Genomic DNA, 17,294 nt, shown 5'->3' with positions numbered 1-17,294 from the left:
TGTACAAGTTTCTGAATGTTAATCCTGGCAGGACAAAGCTTAATTGTGTGGGTACATCTTGCACATTCCAAAGAGTTATCTGTATAAAAAGCTCATAATCCGGAGCACAGTTCAGTATGGACAAAGCAATGAACGTGGGAACGGTTTACTTCATTTGAAATTTAAAAAAAAGGAAAAGATTATTTAAACTCTAACATGGTTATTTATTTACTAAAGTGAGACTTCAATGTCAATTTCCAACTGAAGGCCAAAATAGCCACACTTCTCCAAGTCAGCTGTTCTTCAAGTTCACCTACTTTGACGTATAACTGGAAAGTCACTTTGAATTATTTCCCTTTCATGGATACCTTTTTAAGATGCGGCTACCACCCATTGCCAATTACATGAATTGGGCATGTACTTAACCCCTTAAGGACCAAACTTCTGGAATAAAAGGGAATCATGACATGTCGCACATGTCATGTGTCCTTAAGGGGTTAAAGGACGGTTTAAATACCCTTACTTCTAATCTGGAAATTGACAAGGGAATCCAAGTCAGCTGTTCTTCAAGTTCACCTACTTTGACGTATAACTGGAAAGTCACTTTGAATTATTTCCCTTTCATGGATACCTTTTTAAGATGCGGCTACCACCCATTGCCAATTACATGAATTGGGCATGTACTTAACCCCTTAAGGACCAAACTTCTGGAATAAAAGGGAATCATGACATGTCGCACATGTCATGTGTCCTTAAGGGGTTAAAGGACGGTTTAAATACCCTTACTTCTAATCTGGAAATTGACAAGGGAATCTCAAATTTTAACCAAAAGAACGTAACTGTAAAATTAACCGTGTTGGAGACAATTCAGATAGTTTGTCCTGAATTTTATTACTCCCTTGTCAACAGTCCACAATTCCTGGTGAAAGTAGCCTTCATACCGTGACATACAATTTCCCTTCACGCTGGAAATAGCTAATGACTTCTCTCTAGACTTGACACCTTATCGAAAGATATCCTTATGTACTTGGGGTAACAACAAATAAACTAAACATTGTAAAATGAAATAACTGATATAAAGCAGCAAAAACTGGTTTGTGTCCATGGTACATTCAATTAAAGTGAAAATGTACTCTTGGAGTTATAGATAATTCCTTCTTCTAAAACACGCTCCAATATAGGTCCATAAATGTTCTTGGTCAATGGAATTACAAGACCTTTGCTGTCAATTTCACCTGAAAGAGAGAGAAGAAAATTAAATAAATATAAAGTTAATTTGATGTTTTTTGGAGCTCACAATCTGTTATCAAGTTGAAGTTTTGTTAACTTGAGAGTGCTCAAATGAAAAGTCAAGAACAATTGTTAACATTCCAAGAGGACAATAGATAAAATAAGTTCTATGATAGATGGTATATGGAATATTTCTATAAAGAATGATTCTGTTCCTGAGACTAGGAGGCATACATATATTCATACAATGTGGGAGATTTAATAAGTTACAACAGGTGCTTTAAAAATGCTGAAAATGTAGGCTTTCTTAACATTTAGCCCTTTGCAAGTGAAAGAGGTGCTATTCTGTGTGCATTGTGTGACATTATCATTTTAGGGACCTCAACTGTTAAAGTCTGTGGAGACACAACTAAATACAAACATGTGATAAAGGAATGGTCTATGCACATCTGGTGGTTTCTTTAATAGGCATTCTTTATTTGGAGTGCAGAATAAAATACAACGTATCGGCTCCCCTGAGCCATTGTCAAGTCTTTGTCTTGACAAAGGCTCGGGGGAGTTGAATCGTTGTTTTTTTTTTTATTCTGCATTCCAAATAAAAAAAAAATGAAAATTATGGAAAGGTGTGCCCAGACCATTCCTTTACCACTATTTCTGTATGGGACACTAGTCCACCCTGTTTGGAACTGCCTGCTGGAAATACTTTGAGGATAATTGATGTGTGCAATATTCTCTCAGTCTTGACAACTCAATGCAAACATGATGAAACTGAAATCAAAGAATGAATACCATGTCCTGGAGCTATAATTAAGGTGCTAACTCAGCCAAGGTTTTGGGGCTTACTAGACCCCATTACAGACTGAGTGGAAATGACGGTATTACATTATTTGGATCTTGCTACATACATTTTTATTGTGAATTTCTAACTACCACAAAAACAACAGCCCAGTTTCCCAAAAAATGTATTTTATTTAATAAATTCACATTGCATCTATGCACAGATCCCCACCATTTACGGTGATGATTTTTGCCCCTTAGATGTAATCAAAAAGTAAATTGTGGGAGGAGGATGATAATTATTATCTAGCTTTTGCCTTACACATTATTCATAGTACAATCCTACCCCAATCCTATGTAAGAGTTGTTGCACAAATGGATTTATAAAACATAAAAATGAAATTGATGAATTATCTAATTGAACAACAATCCAATATGTTTATTGATTTAAAGAGTACTTTCAGAGGGCTGACAATGTGCCATTTCTACAACCAAAATAGATGTGTGAAGCTGGAGGTGGAAATATTTAATTATATGAAAAAAACAAAAACAAAAAAAAAACCACACACAAACACTGTCACTTACCATCCAAGACCATCTTAGCAGCGATGGCTGCAGGGAAGCCCACGGTTTTTGCCATAGCAGAGTACCCATTGACATCCCCATACACTACTAAGCTGATATTTTTGCTTTCCAGGTGTCCTGAGGGATGTCTAATGCCAACATCATTTCTCATAACGATCATGTCTCTTTCTCCTGGTCCTGGTTTTTAACATTAAAATAAATAAATAAAATACGAGTTAGAAGTTTAGGTAAAGTGGTAAATTTGCTAAATATAGCCATTGTCAAACAGACTTTAAAATTAGAGAGGGTGTAGGATAAACACACGTGGCAAAGGCAGGGGAAAAGTACTGAACACTATTACTTTAGAGAAGATTTGATTATTTTCGGCTGCAAGAAGAATGCTCAATATTTTGAAAGCCATTGTAGTAAAGAGCTAACTAGGTAGTTTTTCACTACAAACATATTAGATTAGAAATACAGACTTCCAAACAGTCCCACATTTGCTACTTTATTTAGTGATCTGTCACCAAAAAAAAAAAAAAAAAATCACAAAAACTTAACCACTGTGTGCAAGAGCCAGTGATTTATAGTGATAACTGGCAAGATAGGGGTTAATGGCTCTGAAAACAGAATTTGGATCTCACAATTTTACAAATCCCTACCTAAAACTACCTAAATCTCTCTACCTAAACACAGATATCTCTCTCTCTCTCTCTCTCTCTCTCTCTCTCTCGAAGAGAAGGGAGGGAGATCCTACTGATCAGAGTCAATATTTACGAATATTGACCTGACCAGACAAATTGGGATCAAAGTAATAATAAATATTATATGGGCAAGCTCTGATTGGATGACCATAGCCCCTGCCTCTATAATGAGGCAAGCTAGGGACACCCCCAGAAGCCCCATGATGCACTGCCTTTAGAAAGGGAGCACCATATTGGAAGCCACATGGCTGGGGAGTGGAGATAAATACATTTATTTTTTTCGTGTTTTTTTTTTTTATTATTATTGATTTTATATATTTGATTGATTTTATTTAAGTCTTCACTGAGTGCCTCGGCAAACAGGGAGAGCATCGAAAGCCTGCTCAATGGTTTCCGATGCTGTGCTACACTGCCGGGAGCCACCTGGGGCAACCTTTAAGGACCATTTTTTTTTGTCGGACGTACCCAGTTAATGGATATTGTCCGGAACTCACTAATTATAAGTTGAAGATATTTTTCCCTGGGATTTGTAATTCCCTGATCAGTTTCAGCTGAGTAAATAACAGAGTACTGCTTAAACTATTTAAATTGGTATGCTTTAGAAAACAGAGCCTTCTCTATGGTTAATAATGTCATTTGATTACATTTAGAGGGGGTAAAAGCTACAAAGGATACAAGCATCTAGGATAAATACAGATTAAGTTACAGCGCACTTGTGCAGTAGTGGTGGGCCCAATACAATATAGCCATGTGGTGTAAATGAATTCCCAGATTTGTTTGCTAAGATATGTGATTTGATGTAGTCTTGTAAAATGTAAAACAGTATTTATTTATTTTGTGTCATTAATCTGTATTTTGGATATATGTTGGTCTTTCCGGCAGCACCACTACTGAGAAATGCATGCCCCCTTCATCTAGCATAAATACTATTCTTACCAAATGAAAGGAGGATTTCCATGTGCTTAGCAAGAGCAGCAACAACAGAATCTGCTACCGGCACTTGCTCATCACTTAGCAGTCCAAACCTAAAGAGAAAAAAAAACAAATTGAAAACCTGATTATTGAAGCATAAAAATATAACCGTGAGAAAAAAAAACGAAAAAAAAAAAAACGTGAAAACTAAGAAACAAAACAGACTATAAAATCCTCTAAATTGTAGATGTACCACCTCTGCCATCACATAGCTTAAAAATGGTTCATTCCCTTCTCCGTCCTCAGTTACGGACAGACAGAGACAGAGAGATGACATCTTTTATACGATATTCTAGCAACGGTTTGGTTTTGTTTTTTTACCACTGAACGGTCTCCAAGTTATTTTCATCCTTTTGTAGTTTATTGAAAACTATTTCCTTCAGATGGTCAACACTGGTGGAAGCTGGAACGTTCAGGATATGGCACAGGAGCTCTTTCTGTGGATTCATAATGAAAAGAAAGACAGTAACGGGGCTCAAAGACTCAGGATCCAAGATTAGCGGTCTCATCTGCAGTTGTTCTGGTGGGTTAAAGATAACTACATTGCAAATAAAAGCATTTTTTTTTATAGGTTTTATATCAGTTGTCTATTTTTGTGTCCATATTCAATACAGTTCTTTTTTTGTGTTATTTTGAGCAGTCTTAAGGTACCTACCAAAATGTAATATCTATATAGAAAAATTATATATACTCATCACCTACTCAAAAAAATATAAGACAACATAAAAAAAGGGATGCTTTACTTACCCAAGATATTGCTGGGGCATCAATAGCCAGTAATGGGCAGGGATCTGCATTAATTAATCCCAGCTTCACAAATCCACTCATTGCTTTAGCAAAACCCTGTAATAATAAATGTAATTGGTAATGGAGATCCAATATCCAAACTAGATACAACAACGTCAAACAAGCACTTTCTAACCATATATTTAAACAGAAGGGACACAAACATCCTAACTTTACAACAATTTACATTTATAAAACTGATAAACTGTATACAATCAGCAAATTTAATAAAAACTAAATTTTTGCCCATTTTATGCCTAAATTTAATTCTTTTGGATAAGCTTTTTCAGTGATCACAATATATTACTAGAACTTTTCAAATTATTTGCCCACAGAAGTAACCATTACAGTCTATGGGACGTTTTATAGATCGATTATTTGAAAAGTATTTCTAACTGAATAATGGTTATCATTGGGGCTTTATCCAATATAATTAAATTGAAGCCTTTGGGCACAGATTAGTTACCTTATATCTCAAAGTTCCTCTCATTAAAGTGTGTGCTGATTGGATCCCATAGGACTCGGCATATTTTGTACTGTCCCGGTTTGGGAAGCCTTCCAAATTCAGTCCTGGGAAGCAGTCCATGACGGTAACTGATTGAAGTAAGGAACCACCTGCTGCAATGTTCACAACCTATAAATTAAGTAAATACAAGGAATAAAAACACCGAATAAAGGGGATAAGAACTTTATTGATCACTAAGGCCATAGGTGGGGTAGACAGAGCCAAGGCCCTACAGGAGTAGGGTGGTCTCAGCTCCTATCCAACCGTCAATAGGTTTTGAAAGGAGAAAGGAAAAAAAAAACATGGATTGGGGTCAATGTGTTTTTGTAGAATCTGAGAGGCTAGTGGCCCCACTTTCTTTTAGAATACGGAAAACTAATGGGCCACATGCTACATTTTAAAAACGCACTGGCTTTTTTTTTTTTTTAATTAAATGTCTAACATCAGCACAAAATATACATACTTTTCTGAGTATAGACCAAAATCTTTACCTCCCATGGTGTCCCTTTTCTTTTTGGAAATAAGTTTAACCAAGATGATATTTTTGTGAATTCCCTTTCCTCCCCAATTAAAAAAAAAATGACATGAAAAAGAAAAAACTGAAACCACATAAACTAAGTGCGGATATCCTTGAAATATCACACATGTACCAAGACTGGGTAGTGGGGTGTTGCACACTAGTATCTTAATACACCGGAGCTCTGTTAGGGAGGTCCGCTAGCCCCTATATAAAACCAGAAGTATAGAGCCACAGGCTACATCGTGCATATCTACTTATGGTCCAGGAGACAAAACAAAGATACAAGGTTTTTGCCGTGAGGCCTCAATCATGTTTGAACACTCAGAGTGGAGTACACATATAATTACCCCTTACATCCGAAACATCATAACTTTGTTTTGTCTCCTGGACTATAATACTTAATTCTTCACCCTGCACTGTGTAGCTTGTGGCTCTATACTTCTACATGCACCAAGACTGTTCCTTTGACAATACAGAAGAAAATTGTTCATAAGGAGCATACCATGTAATATATATTACAACAAACTCAATGGGAAGCCTCACTGAAAGTGTGCAATTTAAACATAAGTCGGGCAGCCAATAAATTATCTTCCTCATTTAGGAAGGTGTGCTATAACCCCTGGGTCAGGACACCACATGTAATACATAGGCGTGCGCACGGGGTGTGCCGGGTGTGCCTGGGCACACCCTAATCCCCGCGGCACGCCTATGGATTGAGTCCTGCACTTTTTTTGTGCAGGAACGCCGTTCCTGCAGGCACTCAGCGCCCCCCTTCCTCCCCCATGTCCCCCCTGTCATGGATGGGAGGCGGGGGGTGGGGGGGCAAGAGGTTATGGACCCCCCCCCGGTCGGCTCTCTCAATATCAGCCGCGGCGAGGGAGCTGTGAGCTTTCTGCTCCCTCTCGCTGCTTGCTGATGCTGGGAGCCAGAATATGAGGTCATATTCCGGCTCCCAGCTACAGCAGACAGCCCACACGGCGAGAGGGAGCAGAAAGCTCACAGCTCCCTCGCCGCGGGTGATATTGAGAGAGCTGCCCGACTCACTGGACCCCAGGGACAAGTCCACGCCAGCACTCCAGGTAGGGAGGCTGGGTGGACATTTTTTTAATTAAAAAAATAATCATTTGTGTGTGTGTGTGTCTGTGACTGTGTGTGTGTGTCTCTGACTGTGTTTGTGTGTGTGTGTGTATGTGTGTGTGTGTGTCTTTGACTGTGTATGTGTGTGTGTATGTGAATGTGTGTGTGTGTCTGTAAATGTGTGTGTGTGTGTATCTGTGAATGTGTGTCTGTGAATGTGTCTGTGTGTCAGTGTATGTGAATATGTGTGTCTGTGAATGTGTGTGTCTATGAATGTATGAGTGTGTGTGTGTGTGTCTGTGAGTGTATGTGTTTGAGTATGCGTGTCAGTATATATATATATATATATATATATATATATATACACATACACACACACACACACACACATATACATACACACACTGGAGTGTATATTATTTTTTTTGGGGGGTGGGAATCTTGGTTCCCACACTTTATTCCCCAGGACTTCATTCTCCCCTGTCGGCTCACGCAGAACCGGCGCTGAGTGTCGGCTCTGCTCTAAGCCTCCATGGGCCGGCGGGGAGAACAAAGATCTACCTCACCTGCCCACAGCAGCATGAAGGGAGGCAGGAGAGGACCCGGGGAGCTCTAGACAGCAGCTCCGCCAGGTTCCTCTGGCGAGATCTGAGCGTTGCCGTGGCAACGCTCAGATCTCACGAGAGTTAACTCTAGCCCCGCAGGCTAGAGTTCACTCTCCACTGGACCACCAGGGATGGCACATGGCAGCAAGGATCCCCCCTCCCTACATAAGATAAGAAGGGAGGGGGGATATTTACTAATCTGCCACCACCTCCACAATCTGTCCAAACATACAGCACACACACACACACACACACACACATACAGCACCCACACACAAAAAGCACCTACAGACATACAGCACTCTCACACAAACAGCACACACACAGCACCCTCACACACACATACAGCACCCTCACACACAGCACACTAACCGCACCCTCACAAACACACACAGCACCTTTACAAACACACAACACCCTCACACACAGCACACTAACAACACCCTCGCAAACACACACACACACACACAAATAGCACCCTCAGAAATACACGACACCCACACACATCACACAAACAGCACCCTCACACACACAGCACTCTCACACAGCACACTAACAGGACCCTAACACACACACACACACACACACAAACACCCTCACCCACATAGCACACTACCAGCACCCTCACACACACACACAGCAGCACCCTTACACACACCACCCTCACACACACACACAGCAGTGTATGTATATATGTGTGTGTATATATATATATATATATATATATATATATATATATATATACACACATATACATGCGGCGTGTGTTTGTGCTTTAGGGTGCACACCCTAATGCAATAGGCTGCGCACGCCTATGATGTAATACCTATGCTATTTTCATGAGGAACAAAAACACGTTCACAAGGCCCCAGGCAAATACGCACAATAAATACTTTTACAATGCTATAAACAAACAAAAAAATAATTATATATACACGCATGTATATACATACACACACACACACACACACTTTTTTTTATTGAAGGTTATATATACATATATATATACACACACAAACACACATGCGTGCGTATATATATATATATATATATATATATATATATATATATATAATAATTATTTTTTTTCCTCTTTCTCCCCCCTCACTCTGTGATTTTCACATAAGATATGTGTGACCTTCTGCAAGAATGGTGTCTATGTTTTATCAAACCTGTGTCTTATCTTCACTCATGTCACTTTAACCCCTGTATCACAACTCAACTTTGAATTCTGTGGGTCTTCTTGCTCAGAAATGTTTTAGACTTCAGAAAGGGAGTTTCTCCCGAAAGCTTGTCATTAAAAAATTCTGTTAGTCCAATAAAAAAGGTATTACAAGATAAGAATTGTATCTATTTTTTACATCTACATCACTGGACCAATACTGCTACAATACACACACACACACACACACTTCTTTAGACCTGAAGAAGAGAGGAAAACTCATTCTCAAAACTCAATTTCTCATTTATTTAACAAATATTTTCAGTCATGTACAAACAATGCAGGGCTGCCATCAGAAATTTTAGGGCCCCTGACAGCTCAAGATCTGGGCCCCTGGGGCCAGCCCCGAGTCTGCCCACATGGATGCAGTGTGTATAGTGGATGTAGAATGTGTGTCATGGATGCAGTGTGTATAGTGGATGCAGTATGTGTGTCATGGATGCAGTGTGTATAGTGGATGCAGATTGTATGTTTTGTGCAGGGCCGGAGCCACCTGTAAGGCAACCTAGGCAGCCGCCTAGGGCACAACTTATCAGGGGGTGCCGGATCCCTGCACCCGGTGTGGCTCCTTATGCTGCGCCGCCTGAGCGCTTTTACAAGCCTCAGGCGGCGCAGCACTGCTGTGTGAGGGCGGCCGGGTTTCAGTGACCGGCAGGAGGGAAGCGCAGAGCGCTCCCTCCTGCCGGTCTCTCCATGTAGCTTGCCGGGCGGCGCGGAACGCGGGACAGGAACCTCTGTTTCCTGTACCCGGCCGCCGGCGGAATGACAGGAAGTGCTCACTCAGTGAGCGCTTCCTGTCATTCCGCCGGCGGCCGGGTACAGGAAACAGAGGTTCCTGTCCCGCGTTCCGCGCCGCCCGGCCACGCTACATGGGCAGGAGGGGAGGGTAAGGACCACTAGGGGAGGGGGGGGGTTAAGAACCACTAGGGGAGGGAGGGAGGGGGGGTAAGAACCACAAGGGGAGGGAGGGGGGTAAGAACCACTAGGGGACGGAGGGAGGGGGGAGGGGGTAAGAACCACTAGGGGAGGGAGGGAGGGGGGTAAGAACCACTAGGGGAGGGAGGGGGGGTAAGAACCACAAGGGGAGGGAGGGGGGTAAGAACCACTAGGGGACGGAGGGAGGGGGGAGGGGGTAAGAACCACTAGGGGAGGGAGGGAGGGGGGTAAGAACCACTAGGGGAGGGAGGGGGGGTAAGAACCACTAGGGGAGGGAGGGGGGGTAAGAACACCTAGGGGAGGGAGGGAGGGGGAATAAGGACCACTAGGGGAGGGAGGGGGGGGAATAAGGACCACTAGGGGAGGGAGGGGGGGGAATAAGGACCACTAGGGGAGGGAGGGGGGAATAAGGACCACTAGGGGAGGGAGGGGGGTAAGGACCACTAGGGGGGGATAATGACCACTAGGGGAGGGAGGGGGGTAAGGACCCCTAGGGGAGGGAGGGGGGGATAAGGACCACTAGGGGAGGGAGGGGGGGATAAGGAACACTAGGGGAAGGAGGGGGGGGAATAAGGAACACTAGGGGAGGGGGGAATAAGGACCACTAGGGGAGGGAGGGGGGGGGAATAAGGACCACTAGGGGAGGGAGGGGGGGGAATAAGGACCACTAGGGGAGGGAGGGGGGGGGAATAAGGACCACTAGGGGAGGGAGGGGGAATAAGGACCACTAGGGGAGGGAGGGGGAATAAGGACCACTAGGGGAGGGAGGGGGGGAATAAGGACCACTAGGGGAGGGAGGGGGGGAATAAGGACCACTAGGGGAGGGAGGGGGGGAATAAGGACCACTAAGGGGGGGGGGATAAGGACCACTAGAGGAGGGAGGGGGGGGAATAAGGACCACTAGGGGAGGGAGGGGGGATAAGGACCACTAGGGGAGGGAGGGGGGGAATAAGGACCACTAGGGGAGGGAGGGGGGGAATAAGGACCACTAGGGGAGGGAGGGGGGGGGAATAAGGACCACTAGGGGAGGGGGGATAAGCACCACTGGGGGTGGGTAAGGACCAGGGGGGTAAGGACCACGAGGGGGGGGTAAGGACCACTAGGGGAGGGAGGGAGAGGGGGGTAAGGACCACTGGGGGTGGGTAAGGACCAGGGGGGGTTGAGGACCACGAGGGGGGGTAAGGACCACTAGGGGAGGGAGGGAGAGGGGGGATAAGGACCACTAGGGGAGGGAGGGGGGGATAAGGACCACTAGGGGAGGGAGGGGGGAGATAAGGACCACTAGGGGAGGGAGGGGGGAGATAAGGACCACTAGGGGAGGGAGGGGGGATAAGGAGCACTAGGGGAGGGAGGGGGGGATAAGGACCACTAGGGGAGGGAGGGGGGGAATAAGGACCACTAGGGGAGGGAGGGGGGATAAGGACCAGGGGGGTAAGGACCACTGCGGGGTAAGGACCACTAGGGGAGGGGAGGGAGGATAAGGACCACTAGGGGAGGGAGGGAGAGGGGGGGGATAAGGACCACTGGGGGTGGGTAAGGACCAGGGGGGGTAAGGACCACTAGGGGAGGAAGCTCCACTAGGGGAGGGGAGGGTAAGGACTACTAGGGGAGGGGGGAGTAAGGACCACTAGGGGAGGGGAGGGTAAGGACCACTAGGGGAGAGGTGAGTCAGGACCACTAGGGGAGGGGGGTGAAGGAACACAATGGGAACGGGGGTGGGGAGGTAAGGACCACTGAGGGAGGAGGAGGGGAGGTCCACTAGGGGTTTGGGAGAGGGAGTACCACTAAGGGGGGGGGGGGGAAGGACCACCAAAGGGGGGTAAGGAGGGAGGACTACTAAGGAGAGGGGAGGAGGGTAAGGACCACTAAGGGGGGGTAGATTACCACTAATGGGGTGGTGGGAGTAGGGGAAGGTCTACTAAGGGGTTTAGGAGAGGGAGGACCACTAAGGGGTTTGGGAGAGGGGGGGGGGGTGAGAAGACCACCAAGGGGGGACTGCAGAGGGATAGGGGGCCAAGGGAGAGCACTAAGTGACACACACACACACAGAAACATACAATGCATTCCTACTCACACACAATACATCCCTTACGTTCTCTTACATAATTAATGCACCCCTTACAGACACACACTGCATTCAATTACATACACAGAAACAAACCTTGCACCCCTTACACACACACACACACACACGCATACAATGCATTCCTTACACGCAAACACACACTACATCCCCTATAAACACACTACATCCCTAACACAAATTGCACACACAAAACATCCCCAACTCATGGATGGGTCATGTAGGTGGATTTATGGGTGGGCATTGTAGGCGTATGCCCCCTGGGGGCCCAGACCTTGAGCTGTGTAAGGGGCCCTAAACGATGGAGCTGCTTCCTGTTCGTTAATTGTTGTGAGCACTGTTAAAAACAGTCTCTAGAGAGCCTCTTCTACACCAGACCTGTGGAGCCAGACTGAGCCCATCATCAGCCTCTTGTCCTCATCTGGTGGTAAGTAGGCAATCCAATATATTATTAGTGGCACTAATCTCTAATTTACCTCACATTAAATTGATACTATAGTCACCAGAAGCACTACAGCATAATGTAGTGGTTCTGGTGTCTATAGCCTGTGCCTGTCGGCTTTTTAATGTAAACACACTGTCTTTTCAGATAAAAGACACTTTGTGAAGACTGGCGGAGCATATGGCAGAGCATCTGGGCGGGGCATTGTGATGTCACATGGTGGGCAGGACATATGGGAGGGGGCGGCAAATTTTTTTTTGCCTAGGGCGGCAAAAATCCTTGCACCGGCCCTGGTTTTGTGTAATGTATGTAATGTTTGTATGCATGTTTGTATGCATGCATTAGATGCAGAGTGTGTGTGTAGTGAATGTAGCCGTGTATAGTGAATGCAGAGTGTGTGTTTTTGTAGTGGATGTAGTGTGTATAGTGAATGTAGTGTGTATAGAGCATGTAGTGTGTTTGTAGTGAATGTAGTGTGTTTGTAGTGAGTGCAACGTGTGTATAGTGCATGCAGTGTGTGTGTGTTTGTGTGTAGTGCAAAGTGTGTTTAGTGAATGTAGTGTGTGTGTGTGTAGTGCCGAGCGTGTTTAGTAAATGTAGTGTGTAGTGAGTGAAACGTGTGTATAGTGAATGTAGTGTGTGTGTGTCTAGTGCAAAGTGTGTATGTAGTGCAAAGTGTGTTTAGTAAATGTAGTGTGTGTGTAATGCAGAGTGTGTTTGGTGAATGTAGTGTTTGTAGTGAGTGTAGAGAGTGTATAGTGAATGTAGTGTGAGTATGTGTAGTGCAGAGTGTATAGTGAATGTAGTGTGAGTATGTGTAGTGCAGAGTGTGTTTAGTGAATGTAGTGTGTGTGTGTGTAGTGCAACATGTGTATAGTGAATGTAGTGTGTGTAGAGCAAAATGTGTATAGTGAATAAAGTGAGTGTGTGTAGAGCAAAGTGTGTTTAGTGAATGTAGTGTGTATGTAGTGCAAAGTGTGTTTGGTAAATGTAGTGTGTGTGTGTAATGCAGAGTGTGTTTGGTGAATGTAGTGAGTGCAGAGAGTGTATAGTGAATGTAGTGTGAGTATGTGTAGTGCAGAGTGTATAGTGAATGTAGTGTGAGTATGTGTAGTGCAGAGTGTGTTTAGTGAATGTAGTGTGTGTGTAGTGCAAAATGTGTATAGTGAATGTAGTGTGTGTAGAGCAAAATGTGTTTAGTGAATGTAGTGTGTGTGTGTGTGTAGTGCAGAGTGTGTTTAGTAAATGTAGTGAGTGCAGAGTGTGTTTAGTGAATGTAGTGTGTGTGTGTAGTGCAGAGTGTGCTTGTAAGGATTCAGTGTGTGCTTGTAAGGATTCAGTGTGTGTGTAAAATAGGGGGTAGGGGAGTATTTTTTATTTTATTTATTTGTGTATATTTCAATTTTATTCCCCCCTCCCTGGTTCTTACCGTGCCAGGGAGGGGGAGATTGCATTTCCTGTTGGTCCAGTGGCATGGTGGAGGGAGCCAGCCGCTGTACATTGAAGAGGGGGCCCAGCAGCAAACACTGTCTTCCTTTCCAGCTCCTCTCTGACTAACTCTCACGAGACAGGCCTGCGTGCTGTGCGGAGCGTTGCCATAGTAACCCGTGGCAACGCTCTGGCAGCCGCAGGGCGCATGAAAGTTAGACAGAGAGCAGCTGGAAAGGAGGACAGAGTGTGCTGCTGGGCCCCCTCTTCATTGTATAGGTAGCAGGGGGCCCTCTGTGCACATATATATAGCGAAAATCGCTAGATAGATATACAGGGAGTGCAGAATTATTAGGCAAGTTGTATTTTTGAGGATTAATTTTATTATTGAACAACAACCATGTTCTCAATGAACCCAAAAAACTCATTAATATCAAAGCTGAATATTTTTGGAAGTAGTTTTTAGTTTGTTTTTAGTTTTAGCTATTTTAGGGGGATATCTGTGTGTGCAGGTGACTATTACTGTGCATAATTATTAGGCAACTTAACAAAAAACAAATATATACCCATTTCAATTACCGTATATACTCGAGTATAAGCCGACCCGAATATAAGCCGAGGCCCCTAATTTTACCCCAAAAAACTGGGAAAACTTATTGACTCGAGTATAAGACTAGGGTGGGAAATGCAGCAGCTACTGGTAAATTTCTAAATAAAATTAGATCCTAAAAAAATTATATTAATTGAATATTTATTTACAGTGTGTGTATATAATGAATGCAGTGTGTGCGTATGAGTGCAGTGCGTGTATGAGTGCAGTGTGTGTGCGTGTATATTAATTGAATATTTATTTCCAGTGTGTATATAATGAATGCAGTGTGTGTGTGTATGAGTGCAGTGTGTATGAGTGCAGTGTGTGTATATGAATGAAGTGTGAGTGTGTGTGATGCAGTGTGTGTTTGTGTATGTGTTGGTGGGCATTTCATATATTATTAATTATTATTTTTTTTAATTTTTTTTATATTATTTTTTTATATTATTATTTATTATTTAATTATTATTTTTTTAATTTTTTTTTATATTATTATTTTTTTTGTATTATTTATTATTTAATTATTATTATTATTATTATTTTTTATTATATTTAAAAAAAAAAATTGTCCCCCCTCCCTGCTTGATACATGGCAGGGAGGGGGCTCCTTCCCTGGTGGTCCAGTGTCATTGGTAGTTCAGTGGGGGGGGAGAGGGGGGTTGGCAGAGCTGTACTTCCCTTTCCTGCAGCTCCTGTCAGCTCCCTCCTCCTCCGCGCGGTCTGTGCAGCTCCCTCTGTCAGCTCCCAGTGTAAGTCTCGCGAGAGCCGCGGCTCTCGCGAGACTTACACTGGGAGCTGAACGGACGGCGCGGAGGAGGAGAGAGCTGACAGGAGCTGCAGGAAAGGTAAGTACAGCTCTGCCAGCCCCCCTCTCCCCCCTGTCTGTATTATGGCAATGCAAATTGCCATAATACAGACTATGACTCGAGTATAAGCCGAGTTGGGGTTTTTCAGCACAAAAAAATGTGCTGAAAAACTTGGCTTATACTCGAGTATATACGGTATTTATTTTTACCAGTGAAACCAATATAACATCTCAACATTCACAAATATACATTTGACATTCAAAAACAAAACAAAAACAAATCAGTGACCAATATAGCCACCTTTCTTTGCAAGGACACTCAAAAGCCTGCCATCCATGGATTCTGTCAGTGTTTTGATCTGTTCACCATCAACATTGTGTGCAGAAGCAACCACAGCCTCCCAGACACTGTTCAGAGAGGTGTACTGTTTTCCCTCCTTGTAAATCTCACATTTGATGATGGACCACAGGTTCTCAATGGGGTTCAGATCAGGTGAAAAGGAGGCCATGTCAATAGATTTTCTTCTTTTATACCCTTTCTTGCCAGCCACGCTGTGGAGTACTTGGACGCGTGTGATGGAGCATTGTCCTGCATGAAAATCATGTTTTTCTTGAAGGATGCAGACTTCTTCCTGTACCACTGCTTGAAGAAGGTGTCTTCCAGAAACTGGCAGTAGGACTGGGAGTTGAGCTTGACTCCATCCTCAACCCGAAAAGGCCCCACAAGCTCATCTTTGATGATAACAGCCCAAACCAGTACTCCACCTCCACCTTGCTGGCGTCTGAGTCGGACTGGAGCTCTCTGCCCTTTACCAATCCAGCCATGGGCCCATCCATCTGGCCCATCAAGACTCACTCTCATTTCATCAGTCCATAAAACCTTAGAAAAATCAGTCTTGAGATATTTCTTGGCCCAGTCTTGACGTTTCAGCTTGTGTGTCTTGTTCAGTGGTGGTCGTCTTTCAGCCTTTCTTACCTTGGCCATGTCTCTGAGTATTGCACACCTTGTGCTTTTGGGCACTCCAGTGATGTTGCAGCTCTGAAATATGGCCAAACTGGTGGCAAGTGGCATCTTGGTAGCTGCACGCTTGACTTTTCTCAGTTCATGGGCAGTTATTTTGCCCCTTGGCTTTTCCACACGCTTCTTGCGACCCTGTTGACTATTTTGAATGAAACGCTTGATTGTTCGATGATCACGCTTCAGAAGCTTTGCAATTTTAAGAGTGCTGCATCCCTCTGCAATATATCTCACTATTTTTGACTTTTCTGAGCCTGTCAAGTCCTTCTTTTGACCCATTTTGCCAAAGGAAAGGAAGTTGCCTAATAATTATGCACACCTGATATAGGGTGTTGATGTCATTAGACCACACCCCTTATCATTACATAGATGCACATCACCTAATATGCTTAATTGGTAGTAGGCTTTCGAGCCTATACAGCTTGGAGTAAGACAACATGCATAAAGAGGATGATGTGGTCAAAATACTCATTTGCCTAATAATTCTGCACTCCTTGTGTGTGTGTGTGTGTATATATATATATATATATATATATTATGTGCACATAATGAATGTGGGCCTCGGGCCTCCCAGGACCGCTGGGCCCATGACAACCGTTATGGTTGTCATGCCCTGATGGCGGCCCTGAAACAATGTAATGACATTTTATAAACACTAAGCCACATTTCAAGTGATCTCTGCAGATAATTTAATTTAGACTTACTGTGCTTTATTTTAATTAGATATACAAACTTTGTAGAGGTTAAAACATAATAGGACAATGTGAATGTGTTTTGTCACATCAATTTAACACAATATTCTTTTGAGAGTGACATGGCCATGGCCACTTACTGATCTGTTTTTTGTTTTTAACTTTTTCCAGATGAAAACTACACATATAGCCAATATTATTTTGGAGTCGTAATTATCTTTAGTGAGATAAAAGAGTTACTTTAAACACAGCTCAATACCAAATATTAATGTACAGGTACATAGTGCAGTAAGCTCCATGCAGTGTCTCTAGTAAACAAACACATTGTGTTTTCAGGCAAAAAGATTGAGAACAGGA

General features: G+C 43.4%; 1 protein-coding gene across 1 annotated transcript in view; it reads right to left on the bottom strand.

Annotated features, from left to right (window-relative positions):
* Positions 1–534: 534 nt before the first annotated feature.
* Positions 535–17,294, bottom strand: part of AASS (aminoadipate-semialdehyde synthase) — a 95,897-nt gene continuing 79,137 nt past the window's right edge. The window contains exons 19-24 of the mRNA XM_063446832.1: positions 5,479–5,646; positions 4,974–5,069; positions 4,548–4,663; positions 4,191–4,279; positions 2,572–2,748; positions 535–1,214 (exon numbers count right to left, since the gene is read on the bottom strand). Coding sequence (XP_063302902.1) covers positions 1,096–1,214; positions 2,572–2,748; positions 4,191–4,279; positions 4,548–4,663; positions 4,974–5,069; positions 5,479–5,646 — 765 coding nt within the window. The 3' untranslated portion in view covers positions 535–1,095. The remainder of the gene's footprint in view (positions 1,215–2,571; positions 2,749–4,190; positions 4,280–4,547; positions 4,664–4,973; positions 5,070–5,478; positions 5,647–17,294) is intronic.

The sequence above is a fragment of the Pelobates fuscus genome, chromosome 3, assembly GCF_036172605.1.
Source record: "Pelobates fuscus isolate aPelFus1 chromosome 3, aPelFus1.pri, whole genome shotgun sequence".
NCBI classification, from domain to species: domain Eukaryota; kingdom Metazoa; phylum Chordata; class Amphibia; order Anura; family Pelobatidae; genus Pelobates; species Pelobates fuscus.
The sequence above is the reverse complement of the archived record's forward strand: the minus strand, read 5'-3'. Positions and strand labels throughout refer to the sequence as shown.